General features: G+C 41.0%; 1 protein-coding gene across 2 annotated transcripts; it reads left to right on the top strand.

The window, feature by feature from the left end:
• Positions 1-1,170: 1,170 nt before the first annotated feature.
• Positions 1,171-13,738, top strand: mmp25b (matrix metallopeptidase 25b). Of its 2 annotated transcripts, none has more exons than XM_017720508.2 (9): positions 1,171-1,595; positions 3,785-3,917; positions 4,506-4,644; positions 7,435-7,895; positions 8,782-8,878; positions 9,850-9,932; positions 10,030-10,182; positions 11,754-12,041; positions 13,160-13,738. In XM_017720508.2, the coding sequence occupies exons 1-9, from the start codon at positions 1,494-1,496 to the stop codon at positions 13,417-13,419; spliced, it is 1,716 nt and encodes a 571-aa protein (XP_017575997.1). In that variant the 5' UTR covers positions 1,171-1,493; the 3' UTR covers positions 13,420-13,738. The 2 variants fall into 2 exon arrangements, with proteins under 2 accessions (XP_017575997.1, XP_017575996.1); XM_017720507.2 differs by having other exon boundaries at positions 13,157-13,738.
• Positions 13,739-17,869: the final 4,131 nt, after the last annotated feature.

The raw sequence follows: 17,869 nt of genomic DNA, 5'->3' as shown, positions 1-17,869 counted from the left end.
ACATGGCTCTGTCATTTCCTCCCATACTCTCACAGTGTTGCCTCCAAAAATACCCCTACAGACATTAGCATTTTTTAAAAATGTTTTTGAATATCATAATCAGGGCCGAATATTAATAATCATAATATATAGTAGTAGAATTATGTAATTTTATATTGAAGGACCATGTCAAGTGTCGTTTTTAAATTGCCCTCATGATGCGTGCAGTAGAGGGTTAAGACTGACGGAGAATGTGCTGTATGTGGTTCCATATAGAACCTTTTTTGAAAAAAGCTTTTTCTGTTGTAAGCTTGAAGATCCCTTTTAGTACTATATAGAACCATCTGCAACACATTCTCTATCAATCTGAAGAACCATTTCACAGTGCAGAGTGTGAATGCTTAAATGGCTCTTTGAATGTTCATGGTTCTATATAGAGCCATTGTGTTTGCTGAAGAACCCTTGTAGAGCCATCTTTGTAAAGAGTGGCATGGATCTTAAAAGCAAACAGAGAGAAATCCTGAAGCCTCATGTTTCTAATAAATGATGATTCACAGAGAGAGAGAGAGAGATTCAGACACACACACACACACACACACACACACACACACACACACACACACACACACACACACAGACATACACACAGAGGGAGAGAGAGAGAGAGAGATTGAGACACACACACCCAGACAGACAAAGACAGAGAAAGACAGAGAGAGATAGAGATTGAGACACACACACACAGAGAAAGAGAAAGAGAGATTGAGACACACAGAGAGAGAAAGAGACAGAGAGAGAGAGATTGAGACACACAGAGAGAGAGATTGAGACACAGAGAGAGAGAGAGATTGAGACACAGAGAGAGAGAGAGAGATTGAGACACACACACAGAGAGAGAGAGAGAGAGAGAGAGAGAGAGAGAGAAAGAGAGAGTAAGAGAGAGATTGAGACACAGAGAGAGAGAGAGAGAGAGAAAGAGAGAGAGAGAGAGAGAGAGAGAGATTGAGACACAGAGAGAGAGAGAAAGAGAGAGAGAGAGATTGAGACACACAGAGAGAGAGAAAGAGAGAGAGAGAGATTGAGACACAGAGAGAGAGAGAGAGAGAGAGAGAGAGAGAGAGAGAGAGAGCGAGAGAGGGGGGTTTTCTTTCTGATTGATCGCTTGTGCTCTGCATTGTCTCTGGAGAGAGTTGGAAGGAAGAAGAAGCGCACGGCGCGCTGAGGGTCCGCCGCTGAGGAGAGGCAGTGATTAACAACACAAACCGAGCAGAGGATTAAAAGTTGAAACGCTTGTTCTTTCTCTACCTTTTGAAAGGCAGTAAAGACTTTTGTGTGGGTGTTAAAACTTTGGGCATCGCGGTGCGCGCTGGTGTCCTCAGCAGAGGAACTGAGGGGGTGGTCAGCGTGAAGCTAAAAGGGCGGTCAGTGTGGAGCTGAGGGGGTGGTCAGTGGGGGATATTAGTGTGCGCGGCTGATTGTTTTCCTCATCTCAGTGGGCTCACACACACAAAGTGATGGACACCGGGTCTGGTTTGATTTATCTGACAGCTACAGTGGTCATGTTTGCTTCTCCGGTCACTCTTGCGCCGATGCCTGACCAGTACTATCGGGGTGTGGTGAGTACTCTTCTTTGAAGTCTTCCATACAATAATTATAGATGTTTTTCAGAGATGCTTCTGATTTAAATGCTTCCTGTATATATATATGGGTGTGTGTGTGTGTTTGTGTTTGTGTGTGTGTTTATGTATGTGTGTGCGTTTGTGTACGTGTCTATGTGTGTGTGTGTTTGTGTGTGTGTGTGTGTGTGTGTGTGTGTGTGTGAGAGAGAGAGATAAGGGAAATTTGCAAAAATTTTAATATTAGAATAAAAACAAACAGATCACTATGTTGTATGATCTTAAAGGAGCAGTGTGTAAGATTTACAGGGACCTTTTAGCAGAAATGACACACAGAATACAAAACCATGGCAGCTTGAATTTGGTGGCGCTGTAGCTCCTGCTGAAAGACATAGAAAGAAGAATCAGTGGTTCCTGCCGGTGCTGGCTACCCATTATTTTGTGTTGTGAGAAGCTTGAAAACCCTAATTTTAACAAATAGAGGATCAAATATAATATTTTAGATGAGTAAAAATCGAGGGAAGATGAATCCTCATGGTCAAAGAAGCGAAAACATGAAGAAGCAAAACAAAATTGAGGCAGGCGATGGCCAAAAACCCGATGGCTACCATAGGTTCTACTATGCACTTGGAAAGGGATGGGGTGAGGGAGGGATGCCACTAATCTTACACACGGCACCTTTAATCATTTACAAATCTTCAGTCCAGTATTTACAGTTACCATTCAATGCCTGCTTTATCTAAACAGTCCTTCATTAAACTAAATCAGGAGTTGCTGATCGAACTGAATAAATCCATGTGAAGTCTGAAGTGCCAAGGTTAAAAATGAAGAATCTAAAGGGTTTTTTTTGTCTTTCTGTCTTGCTCTGCAAGAAGCAGATACACTTAGGGTCCACTGAGGGTAGGATACTGTGTTTGTCCAGGGTTTAGGTTTGTGGGCCTGTTGGCCAAGTAGCCACAAGCCCCCTTATAATTCTCTTATTCATTATTAATCATCTGCAAGTATCTTCATTACAAGCTACAGTAGCGGCTTCCATAAGCTTTCACTGTGGCTTTGGAACAGCAGTTCATGTAGGAACCATATCACAGGACACCATCACACCAGGTTGCACCAAGTAGCTGCGGTCACAGTCGTTTGCCGTGACAGGAGAACATAGCATTTGTAGAGTAGCTCAAAAATCAAACAGAATTGTGCACTGCCCAGTTCACAGTCCATCAACTGTGCTTCTGACCTGGTGATGACAGTCACGACTAAAGACAGTCTGGATCTGAGTTAATGGTGTAATCAAGACCACTAGAGGTGAGCCCGAGTCAAGACAGTGACTTTGCAGTAGTTGAGTCTGAGTCATGACCGAGCCTCGCTCCCTGAGACCGAGACAAGGCTGAGTCCACCTTATCCAGAGACCGAGACAAGATCAAGCCCACCCTATCCCAAGACCGAGTCCAAATGATGTTGAGACCAAGACAAGGCCTTGATCGTTAATTTCCGCTATCAACACAGAGACAGGAATGAAGTAATACAACATGAGGTAGAAGTTCGCACAGGCAGGATACTATACGAGAAAAATCGGGGCTTGGGGTCGGAGAACAGACTTCTGAACCGACTACCACATTTGGCCTTCCAGCTGAGACCGGACGTCTTTACAGAGAAGAGCCCTGTGGAAAAGGCAGCAGCAGTGAGAGGACTGAATCCTCTGTACCTTTTTCTACTTGCGCTAGGGAGAGGTGGTGAACTGAGGGTCAGAGTTCAGCTCAGTTTGGTGGTTTCCTTGTTGAGCATGGTGTTGAATCAGGACTCTGACCCTCCAGGACTGGAACTTCCTACTCATTGGCTAAGGGCTTCCCATAAGACAGATGGTCAGGATGGTCTGAACGACATGAACCTCTGTCAGATGTTTAATGTGGCTGAGATGTGACCCTCCTAGGTTCCGGCAACTACATCTGGTTTCAGATCTCCAAATGGCGATTTTACAGGAGAAGGAAAAAACGTCGAATAATAATAATCTGAGTTCATGTAAAAGGATTTCTTTGTAAGTAATTTTGTTTCTGTTAGTCTGCTCATCACAAAAGTTTAACACAATGCCAAGAAAAAAAGAAAAGCGATAAAAATGGGGGTAAAATGTTTTTGCACGACAGTGATGATATATTTTAAATTGGTTAGTAAGAAAGTCCCTATTGCTCTTGTGTCAGGATTGGCTAAGCAGGTATGGCTACCTCTCTCCACCCGACCCACATGCGGGAAAACTGCAGACCAAAGAAGGAATTGAGAAAGCCATCAGACAGATGCAGAGATTCGCAGGACTGACGGAAACAGGGGAACTGGGTAAGTTAGTGCCTCTATACACTGCTTGTGTCATCCCTCCACTATGACGGGATTTTAAGGAAATTTTACAGCTATTATAACCACTGCATGTAGTAACTTCCTGTGAGGGAGATTTTAGACAGGGACGTCTGGTTCCTATCACCACCACTGTGAACAGTTCTGACTTGATAAGTTTCTCTAGAACAGAGCGTTTCACACCAAACCGCTCTGAACTGCTCTGTTTACATCTTAACCAGGTAATTATGTAGAACAATTGGTAGAAATTGTCTTTAAGTTGCATGACATTTTTAAAAACATGACCAGACAGGCGGTATGAAATGTTTGCTGAAAGGATGTGTCTTTAGAAGGATGAGAATTTCTCAGTTTCATGGTGTCACATTGTTTAGTAGCAGTCCAGGGCAGGATTTCTGGACACAGTCTGTGTAAAGCCTTAGACAAACTGCATTACTGGTAAAGATGCTTCATGGATGATCCTTTTTCATCTGGTGCCTCGTGTTTATCACGCCCTGGGTGCATTGCATTAGGAGTGTCCATTTCTGGAATCCATATATTGATCCACGCTCTTCCGTCTGTGCTTTCTCTCTCTAGACGCCGACACGCTGAACCTGATGTCAAAACCAAGATGCTCACTGCCGGATATCGTAGGCACGGAGGACATGCTGAGAAAGAGGAAGAAGCGATACGCTCTCTCTGGGCTCCGCTGGGGCAAAAAAGGCCTGACATGGAGGTCTGTTTATTCACATACAAACAGTCTGGTGAACAATTCTCACTTAAACACAGGGCTCTCTCTCTCTCTCTCTCTCTCTCTCTCGCTCTCTCTCTCTCTCTCTCTCTCTCGCTCTCTCTCTCTCTCTCTCTCTCTCTCTCTCTCTCTCTCTCTTCCACACACAATCACAATCAGCAAATCATCTTTAGAATGGAAGTGTTAACACATTACATTAAAAACTCTTTGCTTGGATGGTCCACTATAGATGCTTTGTAAATGCTCAGTATATCTTTAAGTAACATTCACCTAAATTTCTATTAAATGAAACTGAACTTTAAGTTCAGAATGAAAGTTTTTATTAAATCTATTCCTAACAGAATGAAAGTTTTTATTAAACCTATTCCTAACAGAATGAAAGTTTTTATTAAATCTATTCCTAACAGAATGAAAGTTTTTATTAAACCTATTCCTAACAGAATGAAAGTTTTTATTAAATCTATTCCTAACCCTAAACTTAACCCTAACCTTAACCTCAAGGCAAAACCTACACCTACCCCTAGCCCTAACTCTAACCATAATGCTGTTGAAAATCAACTGAATATCACCAGAAAGTTTGTTAGTGGTTTAAGTCTCTGTAGAGCGTCTATAGGGGACCGTCCAAATAAAGTGCGACCAAACCCTGCAGTGTATAACGCTTTTGTATTGTTATTTAACCTTTTAAATAGCCAGGCCAAAAGTGTTATTACACAATTCTGGGACTTAAGAATAGCTCAGCCAGTTTGCGCTGAAGTTCTGTTGTTACTGAATAATAAGTCTAAGGCCCCGTCCCATTTCACCCCTCGTCCCTACCACTTAGCCCTAACCCCTTTTCAGAAATAAAGAAAAACCGGCAACAAGGCTGAGAGACCAAAGAAGCCCATAAATGTGGGAATTGTCTCTGCTAGGAATTCTGATAATCACTGTATTATCATAGTTTAATGACGTTTCAGTGTATTATGATCCCTTTCTTTATAACAGCCATTAAAAATCACTAGTAGTATATTGATGTCTCGGTAGCTAGCTACATTTCCGGTTCCACCTTAAATGGTTACATTGTGGTGTCTCAGTTGTCATAACTGCTGCACAATTTAAGGTGGAACGGGAAAATTCAAACAAGAATCTGGTGAATATCTGACTTCAGCTTCATATCACTGAAGAATTAATGGTGGGTGATAATAAATAATTGCCTCCCTCTTTGAAGGCGTATGATTCCCTAAATGTAACTAAAGCCCAGCAATGAGGAGCTGAACTTTCCCCTCCTGCTCTTTTTATTTGAGGCTCCCATTTCAGAGGGAAGATCTCAACCCCTAACCCTTATAACTCGGTTTGAAGGGGTTTGGGTGACACTCGAAAACAAGGTGTCAGAGTGAAAATAAAAAATGGGATTGGGCCTAAATTTGTAATAAGCCTGGGATTTTAAGGGGGTAATAAACTGCCACTGTTTGTATCTTCACTTCAATTTACACACATATAGTTATTCAACTTACAAACATGAATAAAAAAGCATGAAGCAATGTTTGTAAGATGAAAAGAGACACTGAGACACTCTATGTAGTACAGGGTGGTCTTTGCTGCACAGGACCCCTATGAAAAGAAGCTATACTGACATGCTGATGTTAAATAACCTATTCTACAATATAGATGCATTTTTAAATAGCTTTTATTTGCGAGAGCAGTGATTATTTTCAGTGATTTCAGTGCAGCCCCAGTCCCAGCCAGGGTTATAATGAACTATTCCGTGTTGTGACATCATGGCACAACTGCGTAAAGTTGGACTAATATAAACAGGGTAAATAAGAGATCATCTCCATTATGGAAAAGATGTTCCGTAGTGCCGTTTTGTGGGTGTTGAGAGGGAAATTCAAACAAAGTGAGACAAGTGCAGCAGAAGAACGCAAAAAAGGAGGAAAGGCAGAAAGTTTGTCACTAAACTCCCAAAAGAAACTCAGTCAGAACAAAGCGCTGTACAGGCTCAGCAGACTGTACTTAACGCTAGAGGTGATGTTAGTAGAGAGAGCTCCAGCGTTTGGGTAGTTATTCAAAAAAAAGGAACCCATTACTCTCAAAATGTAATGATAACATTACTTATGACTTCCTGGGAAAGGTAATCTCATCACTCATTCTACCAAATTATGTCTTTATATTTGCAGATCATTTTGCTTATTTACAGCATTATTCCTTAAAGCATGCAATAATCTGCCAATACAGTAAAGAATGTCTAGATAAGTATAGATGAAGATAGGTCTTGTGATATTCTTACAACAATCTCAAAATGAGAAACTTTCGATTTCAGATTGGATACTTTTCGCAGTGTAGACGGCTGCCCACTCAGGAGTCCAGAGCCTCAACTAATTTAAGGGTGTGCTAACACTGCTTAAAACACCAGCAGTGTTGCGTCACCTGACCCGAATACTGTGTGCTGATTGGCTGAATGGATTTATTTTTTCTGCTGGAAAACGTCAACTTGTGACGCAGTGACAACAAACAATGTGCCTTTACTGGACTTAATCTCTCAACCCTGTTGAAAAAGGACCATTAGAAATGGTTAGGACTAAAACCTAATGGTTTCGCTTTCTAATGGGAATTGGCTTAATGGTTTCCAAAAGAGACCAGTAGTTTGGTCAGCACTGGTCACCTGTTAAACCATTAGGATCCTTTACACGGTGATATCAACCCATTAAAAAAGCCAAAACACATTACAAAAGCATCAGTTTCCCCTCACTGTATAATCAACATGTCTCTCTCTCCCTTCTTCTCTCCATCTCTCTGCAGTCTCCTGAATTACCCCAAGCTACAGTCCACCCTCGATCCCAGTCTGGTGAAATACTTAATGTACCAAGCCCTTAAAGTCTGGAGCGACAACACCAACCTCCAGTTCAGTGAAACTGGCCAGGCTAATCAGGCTGACATTAAAATCAGTTTTGCCCACTCCATCCATGACGACGGCTACCCGTTTGATGGTAAGGGCGGCACGCTCGCTCACGCCTTCTTCCCCGGGGATGTCGACATTGCTGGGGACACCCATTTCGACGATGAGGAGTCTTGGACCTACCGAGACGACAGAGGCACAGACCTGTTCACTGTGGCTGTCCACGAGTTTGGCCACGCTCTGGGCCTCTCTCACTCCTCCTCGCATCCCTCCATCATGCAGCCATACTACAGTGGCCCTGTAGGAGATGAGAACACCTATAAGCTGCCCATGGATGACCTTCAAGCCATCCAGACCTTATACGGTGAGAGACCTGACCAAGGATATAGAGCAACCCTGTTTGTATAGATCTGCCCTCCTCCAGCCCACATCTAACACACCTGAGCTAGCTGATTAAATGGGTTAATGACTTGGATCAGATCAGGGTTGGTAGTGAACTCAGGAAGGTAGATCAGGAGCAGGGTTGCTATAGAGATACTTCAGTCATGTTATAACACATGTGTCAGACTCCAGTCCTCTCAAGCCAAAACACTGCAGACTTCAGCTCACCACCTCATTAAACACACTCGATTCAGCTCATCAGCTCATCAGCAAGGCCGTCATGAACTGAATTCAGGGCAAACGCCTTTCCTCGTAGCACTTTGGCCACTTTCCCAGTGTTATAATGAGGCTCACAGTGCATACAGCTAAAGCATTCTGCATATAAGATCGTTCTGATTCATATTCATTTGTTTGCATTGATTGTATTCATTCATCTTAGCCCACAATGACATTCTCAGGGCTAATATTCCTTTAAAAGGCCCATATACTACTATACTGCACTTTTCTTATATTAGATTTGTTTTTCCCCATATTTCTCTTTAAGACTGATGTATGTAAATGAGCTCTGGTCTTATTGTTCGGATCATTGGGAGTGAATAATATGCTTTGAAACATCACATTCTTTCATTTAACCCCTTAAATGGCTGGGGGCCAATGGCAAGTCCAAAGTTTTATTACACACTCCTATAACCAATGAATAGCTCACGCAGTTTGCATTGAAGTTCATGTAGTTAGTGAGATTTTAAGAGGGTAAAAGAGTTTTAAACAATAGGCCCTTTAAACCTTTCACTGTCATTTAAGACCCATGTCAAAATGGCTTCTAGCTCAATGTCATTTTTTGTTGTTGTTTTTGTGACCATTGACTGCAGGGGTCAAAGTGAAGAGAGAAACAACGCCCCCTGTTGGTCGGCCCACGCCACGCCGGCCTGAGCGGCCCAAAACTCCTCCACCGAGAGTGACTGCACCGTGAGTGCTGTTTATAAGCCCTTACCATTTCCATACCACTGAAACTTATTCTGGGTTTTCCTTAATTGAACACACAAGACTCAGTTACTCATCAGAAAATATAAAAATGACCACAAACCCAGGACTGAGAGGACTGCACCATACATAAAGCACTGAGGCTGGACGATATGGCAAAAACATAACATCATGATACTCACTTCTCACAATACATGCTATGCAGTAAGAAAACTGACCCATGGACCCCCACAGAGCAGATACTATTTGAGTGGTGGATCATTCTCAACACTGCAGTAACACTGTGTGTGTTGTGCTGGTAGGAGTGGATCAGACACAGCAATGCTGCTGGAAGTTTTAAACACTGTGTCCACTCACTGTCCACTCTATTAGATGCACCTGCATTGTTGGTCCACCCTGTAGATGTAAAGCCAGAAACGATAGCTCATCTCTTGCTGTCCAGTATGATCTAATCATCCTCTAGTCCTTCATCAGTGGTCACAGGACGCTGCCCACAGGACAGTGTTGGCTGGATATTTTTGGTTGGTGGACTACTCAGTCCAGCAGAGACACTGAGGTGTTTAAAAACTCCAGCAGCACTGCTGTGTTTGATCCACTTACACCAGCACAACACACACTAACACACCACCACCACAACAGTGTCACTGCAGTGCTGAGAATCACCCACCACCCAAATAGTACCTGCTCTGTGAGTGTCCTGATGCACTGCATCTGTGGGACACTAGAAACACCACAGTTCCACCCCCAGTCATTTCACCAAACACTCTAGCTGCATTTCAGCTGCAGTTTAACCAATATAAACACTATAATGTAACTGTAGAACTACAAACTGCTCCTATGTGGTCAGTGGAGCTGATGGTTTTAATGAAGCGGCTGACCGATGCGTTGTGATATCATTTATCACCATCTGCTATTGTTTTAAGGTGACAAAGTGTCCTTTCACTGTTCTTTCTCAGGCCTGACCCAGACGCCCAGGCTCGCTGTGAGGGGGGATTTGATGCTGTGGCAAACATCAGAGGAGAAGTGTTCTTTTTTAAAGGTATCTAGTCCCAAAGTTCAGCACCATAAGCTCTTTTTTATACAAGCCACTGTTTCAAAGCACAAAAGCTTCCTCTGTTTCTGCTGTGTTATATCAGGGTCATATTTCTGGAGAATGCAGCGAACTGGGTCTCTAGTGTCCTTCTCTCCGGCTCGTATCACTAACTTCTGGATGGGGCTGCCGCATGACACCAACAAGATCGATGCTGTTTACGAGAGAAAGACTGATAACCACATCATCTTCTTCATCGGTTAGTAAGAGCAGTGCAGTGCTTGAAGTATATCAAGCCCAGCCTAAGAAAAAGTTGTTTGGTTTTGTTAAAGGGAAGGTCCACCAGTTTCCCAAAATGTTCACATTTTTTAGCCCTGAGAACAACAAATCAATAAGAGAGCATAAAATATTCCTATATTCATAAAGCATTTGAAATGAGATCCACGTATTGGATCTTTTGCATCATAAGTCATAAGACATTCAAGCATTCCATTTTCTGCAAGACGTTCCTGAAGACCACCAGTAGCAGTAAGAACATGCTGAAATAGGGAAATATTGAACGTTTACTAGTCAAGCACAGCTTCTGATACTTTTCTAAGTGCCTGTATAAGCGCACAGGTTAACAGTTTATTAGGTAATTAAAATAAATTAAAAGTATTTACTCTGATTGGCCACGTCATCAGATACACCTACCGTGTAAATGTCAAAAATTCAAACACCCCCAGTCAAACTGTTTTGTTGGTTTTCTAAGTGAAAGTAAGTTAATTCATCCTCTACAGCCCATACGTCAAACTCAAGGCCTGTGGACCAGATCAGGCCCGCAACAGATACCGGCTGATGAAATGATTGTAATTTTCTATTAATCTTAACTCATTTCTCAATGCACTGCATCTGTGGGACACTAGAAACACCACAGTTCCACCCCCAGTCATTTCACCAAACACACTAGCTGCGTTTCAGCTGCAGTTTAACCAATATAAACACTATAAACACTTCCTGGTGAGAGAATCGAACCCGGGCTCTTCTTCCTGTGATACTAGTATTTAGTATAGAATGTCTAGTATTTGTGGATCTAGTATTTCCAGATCTAATACAAGTACGTATATTTTGCTGTCAATGGTTTGGCATATTTTGAAATAAACAATGGCCATTTCAGTTTAAAGCAAAATGTTTAAAAAAATTAAATATGAAAATTATTCTTTATATTTTTTTTTATTATGGTGCTTTCAGCAGTTCGATTTGACACTCTTGCTCTACAGAGAACACACTTATGTGTGACATAAGAAAAAAAAATGAAGAAACAAAATATAACTTGCACAGGTCACATTTTCTGTTTAATTTCCCCCCCAATATATTAAATTCAGCAAATAAACAGTAAAATGTGAGCCAAATGTCACTGCAGTACAGACGGTCTGAAAAGATACGGTGGAGTGGTGTGCAAACTGTTTTTGTCAAAATAAAGCGAACACTTCTGCACATTTCAGTGCACAATGACTGTTTATCTGATGAATCTAACATATCGGGGAAAAATGGGACGTCAAATGTGGCCTGTGAAAAAGTTACGGCACATTATATATTGTACTTTTTTTTCCCCCAAATATCTTAAAGTCAGTAAATAAAGAAATTGTGGATTAAGATTTAAGTGTGTTCTCTGTAGAGAATGACAGCAGTAAATTCGTACCAGGATGTTCAACTTTTTGTGTACAGCTGTGTCTAGTAAGTAGAATTGACTTCTCCATGCAAAGTAGCTCCATTTGGGCAAAATCACCTGGTTTATCTTGCATAGTGTCTATGTCGGTGGTCCGTTTATATGTCTGTCCGCCCTCTTAGGTTCAAACTACTGGATATTCAAGGACACAAGCGTTCTGCCTGGTTACCCCCGGCCCTTGTCTGAGTGGCGCATGAGGACTCAGAGCGGGAAGCAGGTGGACCAAGTACAGTCGGCGTTTGTTTGGGCTCATAACGGGAAGACGTATCTATTCAGCAGAGGGGAATTCTGGAGGTTCACCGAAGGTCAGGGAGGCACAGTGCCACAGCCGGATGCAGAATACCCAAAAAGTGTCTCACTGTGGAAGGGTGTGCCCAGCGACCCTGATGATGTCATAAGCTGGGGACAAGGTAAGCTTTTATACTAAACTATACTGAACTCGAGCTGAAGGATATGAACACATTACCAGTATTGAGGCTGTGTTGCTATGAGTTGTATGCAAATGTCTGACGTATTTTGTTGATTTTCTAAGTGAAAATAACCTTAAATATGTACAATTTAACACACAATTTCTACGTATTTTCTGAGCTTAACATAATTTTAAAAATGGATGAAAATATAAGGTGTGTCATAACTTTTGCACAGTCTACATTTTAAGCTTTATATCTTCCTGAATGTGTTAAAATCAGCAAATAAAGAGTAATTGTGCATTAAAACGTGCAGAAGTCTTTTCTCTGTAGAGGATCAGTCTTAGAAATTCAACAATACATCACTGGACCGCCCAAACTTTTACATATGACTGTACATTTTAGCGATTGCCTTACAGTTTTATTACAAGCTTATTGGCAAATCAATAATGTGACATGATTACATTTCTGCATAATTAAGTAGTTCAGATGTAAACAGAGTTGTTCAGAGTGGTTTGGTGTGAAATGCTCCGTTCTAGAGAAACTTTCTGAGTCAGAACTGTTCACAGTGGTGGTGATAGGAACCAGACATCTACTTCTAAAAGCTCCCTCACAGAAAGATACTGCCTGATGTCTGAGACACTGTTTGACAAGAGTTTTCAGAAAAACATTTGGCCTAAAACTTATATATTTTATATATTACAACACATTCATGGTAGAGGGTTACATGCAGGGTGTTGTGAGACAAAGAAAATGTAATATTTTCAGATTTCACACTATTTCACCATCATCATTGTTCCATGTAAGACTCGTGTAGGTTCACTGGTGGTTCTGGATGGTAAATAAAATGTCCATATTTGTGTAGTCGTGGCGACCCCTGGTTTCCATCACCACCACTGTAAAGTTTCTCAATCACTGTATTGTGTAGACATTTTTAAGGCTGGCCTGCGTTATTCTGACCAAAATAATGTACTTTAGCTGGATTACATGAATACACAGATTCATCAGAACCCCCACAGAAGCTCATCTTGGGGAGGATGCTGTGATTGGTCAGCATGATTATCAGTATGAACTGCATTTCATAATAATATGTTCATTCGTGTGGTGTTTTTCCACAGAAGGATACACATATTTCTTCAAGGGCAACTCCTACTGGGCTCTAAAGAGTGGAGGTCTGGACGAGGGGGTCATCACTCCCAAATCAACTGCTGTCGATTGGATGCGTTGTCCTGCACCAGCACCTACCCCATCATACAAGCCGCGCTCTGGAGGAGGACAGTGCAACTGTGACGTCAACACAGCCCCAACATTCACTGCACCTTCACGGCTGATACTCGTCCCGCTTGTTATACTGTTGCAGTGCGTCGGTCAGCTGATTTAGTCCAGACTTGACCCTCAGCTGGCTGTTAACACATTCAGATTTACACATACTGTAATGCAAGACTGTGTTTACATCAATACAACATTTACAAATATGAAAACGGACAAAAGTGCAGACAGAATTAACGCAAGGCAGCTGCTGGTGTTTGTAGCTATGCAGTGTACATTAGTCCTTGTTTATAGATATAAGTACATCATGCAGTGTCAGAAACCATGCAAGCATATTTATTATTAGCTTTTGAGACCGTGATGATGTACAGTACTGTGTGAAAGTTTTAGGCATCTAAGCAAATTTTTTAACAATTGACCTCAGCAGTGAGTTTATCACAATATACGTTAGAATAAAGTCATATTCATAATTCAAATAAACATAAAAACAATAAATAGTAACAAGAATTTCTTGGGTCCATATTTTTCCATGACACCTTCACAGCCGCCACAGAGACTTGTTAATATCAATTAAATCATGAGCACAATTTACTGAAGCACTGATTGGTCAAACCAGGAGCTGCTTTTTAACTACATATAATACTGGGCTTCCTCGAGGAGAGGCTTGGAAATGGACTGTTATATATATATATATATATATATTTTTTTTTTTTTTTTTTTTTTTTTTTTAAATATTCAAATATTAACACTTTTCTCAGCAAATAAACACAAACTAGACAAATAAATAGATTTTGAAAATGTGCCTTGGGTGCCTAAGACTTTCGCACAGTACTGCAGTAACTCATTTGTTTCATTCTTGGAAGAAAAAGGGCCTAGTACTTGCTCCTTCTCCACATCAGCTGTTAGTTTAGCTTGAATGTTAGTTTAACAGCTGAATGCAATTTGAGGGAAGTACATGATGATGAAGATGCTTCCACAGCACTGACTGGTGAATGGGTGGCTATAAGCTTCCATCACTTGTGGCACTGTTTAGCCTGTGTAGCTCTTAAAAAGGAACCTTTATTTTTATATTTTTAAATCACTGAATTTAACAGCTGTTATCTTAAAGAGGAATTCTGTCAATCTTTCCAAATTTCTTTACAATTTAGTCTTTGAGCTTTAAATCACTCAGAGCAGTTTGTGTGTGAAATGGTTCAGATGTCTTCACAGTGGTGGTGATGGGAACCAGAATAATAAAAAAAAATCTGAAAAAAAACTTACCCTGCATGTAACTCTCCACCACGAACAGATTTTTTTAAAAATAAGTTTTTCTAAAACTATTATAACCATTTCATGTAGGAACTTTCTGTGGGGGAGCTTTTAGAGGTGGACGTCTGGTTCCTATCACCACCACTGTGAACAGTTCTGACCAAGTTTTCCAAACCACTCTGAACGACTCTGTTTACATGTTAACCCTTTATTTATGCATTTATTTCTTGCTAAATAAGATTTGTGAGATATTTAAATTATTCTAGTTGAAGCTAAACTGCTGATATAATTCATATTTTATGTTATGTAACATGCACATATGATGTTTATTGTGTTTAAAATGTTTTGTTTTTGCATACATGTCTGTAAAAGTGGGGCACAAATGGCAGCACCACCATGGAGTCAGCCAGCTACATGAACCTCACAGCTCTGAAGAGGCCAACTTCAGACACCAAGCATGTCTCGGCTGGTTGACTTCATGTGGGGTGAACAGAAGAAACGGGTGTAAATGAGATTTTTTTTGGTGAAACCATCTTTTTCATTCATGCAATCACCTTAAAATGCTCTATTCTGTGCTTCTCTTCAGGAAGAACAACCTGTTAATTATTCCTATGCAGAATTTGTTTTTATTAATAAATAACTATGCACTCCACTGAAGGTTTTATAATAAAAGTAACTTATTGCCAGCAGAAATTGGTCATTAAAGTCTTGCCATCTTCTCATATGGGCACTTCGCCCTAAAACCGTCTGTAGGTGAAAATTTGTCAGTGTCACGATTGGCCCCTCCCAGTCCTCCATGTGATTTTGTTTACCTCTGGTCTTATCCATGTTCTTGCTTGTTTTGATTCTTCCCTGTTCTGCCCCCTTGTTTCTAGACTCCACCAATGATTGTTTTCACTTGTGTCTTGTTAACCCTCGTTGTTCTTGTATATAAGCCCTGTGTTTTCCCTTGTTAGTGGCTGGTCTTTGTATGGTGTTGTTTCTTCTGGCCTCTGTTGTGTGTCTAGTCTGTGTTCCTTTCCGTTATGTCTGTCCCTCCATCTCTCCGTGTTGGCTCTTTGACCCTGGACTGTTTAGACCCTGATTATGGATTTGCCCCTAATAAATCTCGCTTCTCTCAGCATATTCGTCCGCCTCATCATCAATCCTCCACGTCACAAAATGTTTTGGTGTTGTGACATCGTAAAACACAGAAAAGACACAGATTAAGTTTTATAAATGGACTGTATACTCTGGGGAGTGGACAATATGATTTAAATGAACATTGTTTCTGTACGTCAGCCTCTTTAAAAGTATGCAAAGTATATTTTTCAATAATTGAGGCCTTTAAGCCTTTCAGTGGGTTGTGAGTTTCTGAATACATGCCGAGTATATTTTCCCATTTCCGCTGCTGCCCCATAATGCTGAAGCCATTTTTCCAGTCTTGATTTAAATTACAATTCTTTTGTTTCCCTTTTTACTTTTCACCCTTATGAAAAGCTGGTGGTAAACAGCTCTATACCCTTAGACTGAAGTGTTTTATATAGGACCAAAAAACGTTTTAGAACTTAATAGCAGAACCTGGTTTGATTCTACACAGAACTATTATAAAAAGGTTCTTTAAAGCAGTGTCTCTCCTACAGGGCACTGTAGAAAAAAAGGTGTAGCTCTGTTTAAACTGTTCATTAAATTAGCTTTGACCATAAAAACACAGTACTTGTTATAAGGTGGTAGATGTTATTAAACAATATTAAAATTGAATGTAGTGCCAGTCAATCGGCACAAACAGTGGCATGCCAGGTCAGCGACATCTGCAGAGAAAGCCAGCAAAATGGACAAGGTTCTGGTGAGACATGGTCCTCATTCAAGGGAAATGAGTGACCAGTGGGGCAAGGGCTGCTTTAAAGAACCACATACACAACAGGTCTTCCACTAAACCATGGAAAAAAACCCTTCAGTTAATTTACTGAGTATTCAGGTTGATATACAGGCACTACCGCTGCCTTTGCTAAAGAACCCTTGAAGAACCATTATAAGAGTGTACAGCTTTACCACCAGTCAGGTGGTCAGTGGTGATGTCAACAGAGCTCTTCTGGAAGGAACTCCTACATCTGGCTACACTAAATCCTGACACTGCTGGCTGACTGTCTGATCTGTGGGGTCTTGACACTGATCTGTGCAGGAAACCATGAAGTGTGACTAGATTTCATAACAGTCATGTGCAGCTGGGTGGCACTGACAGGTGACCGCAAAAAGGAACCCTGCCCATGTGAGACCGTTATGACCAGCCCAGGGAAATTACAGCAGAGGATTTATTACTTTTCAGAAAAACAGATTCTTCTCATGACTGATCACTAACTGGAGAGTAATGATGTGAATGGGCAGCTTTAAAAATAGCTTTGTGTACAGAGGAATTGCACCAATTCTTCTAAAACGTCTGCAGAATTCTGTGGTTTGGTGTTTATTTCTGTGCAGTGGTAACAATAGGAACCAAAAGATCTTCCTATTTATTTTCCTTTTCATAAACACTGTCCAAGTCCACCAGTGAACATATCTGACTTTTACATGTGATGGTGAAATCTGTTCTTTGGAGACTATTTTGCCTCAAAACTACCATAACAGGCAGCAAGAAAACTGTGAGGGAGCTTTTAGAGGCGGACGTCTGGTTCCCATCACCACCATTGTGAACAGGTCTGACTCAGTAAGTTTCTCTAGAACAGAGCTTTTCACACCAAACCACTCTGAACGACTCTATTTACATCTTAACCACTTAATTAGGCTGACAATTTTAAAAAGGCCTTAAAAACACTTTTTCTTACATCAACATCAAATCAACTTTATTGAGAAGTTTGGTTCATCCATTTTTGAGTCTGAACTGTATAATAAAGCTGTACATATCAACCGTTTATGCTTTGTTAAAACTGTGCGAAACTAATTTCTCTTCATAATTTGTCACCAGAATCTTGGGCACTGGATTCACAAGAGATTTGAGCCTTAAGTCTCACCATCTGTTATGAGCAGATCAATTCTAGGCTCCCATTTCACTTAGGCTAGAATATAACCATAACCTTGCATACGCTATGTGCTCGACCTGTTAACAATGGGTGTGGCTGAAACAGCTGAACTCAATAACTAGGAGGGGTGTCCACATACTTTTGGCCATATAGTCTAAGTACCCCTATAAAACATAGGGGAGTACAGCATACAGTTACGTATCATATTGGTTGTGTCAGAAATAGCCAGTGTAGATCAAGTTCCAGCAGATGCAAATGATAATAAAATAGCTTTATTCTTTATAACTTATAGCATACATGATAAACACGCCACCAAACGTC

This window comes from Pygocentrus nattereri, chromosome 13 (assembly GCF_015220715.1).
Source record: "Pygocentrus nattereri isolate fPygNat1 chromosome 13, fPygNat1.pri, whole genome shotgun sequence".
NCBI classification, from domain to species: domain Eukaryota; kingdom Metazoa; phylum Chordata; class Actinopteri; order Characiformes; family Serrasalmidae; genus Pygocentrus; species Pygocentrus nattereri.
Note: the sequence above shows the minus strand (reverse complement) of the source record. Positions and strands in the feature narration are given on the sequence as shown.

Excerpts from the sequence above, each read along its gene's own strand:
- mmp25b (XM_017720507.2), top strand. The coding sequence starts at position 1,494 with ATGGACACCGGGTCTGGTTTGATTTATCTGACAGCTACAGTGGTCATG. Across the intron at positions 3,918-4,505 it reads GACGGAAACAGGGGAACTGG|ACGCCGACACGCTGAACCTG; the intron begins GTAAGTTAGTGC and ends TTCTCTCTCTAG. Across the intron at positions 7,896-8,781 it reads AGCCATCCAGACCTTATACG|GGGTCAAAGTGAAGAGAGAA; the intron begins GTGAGAGACCTG and ends CATTGACTGCAG.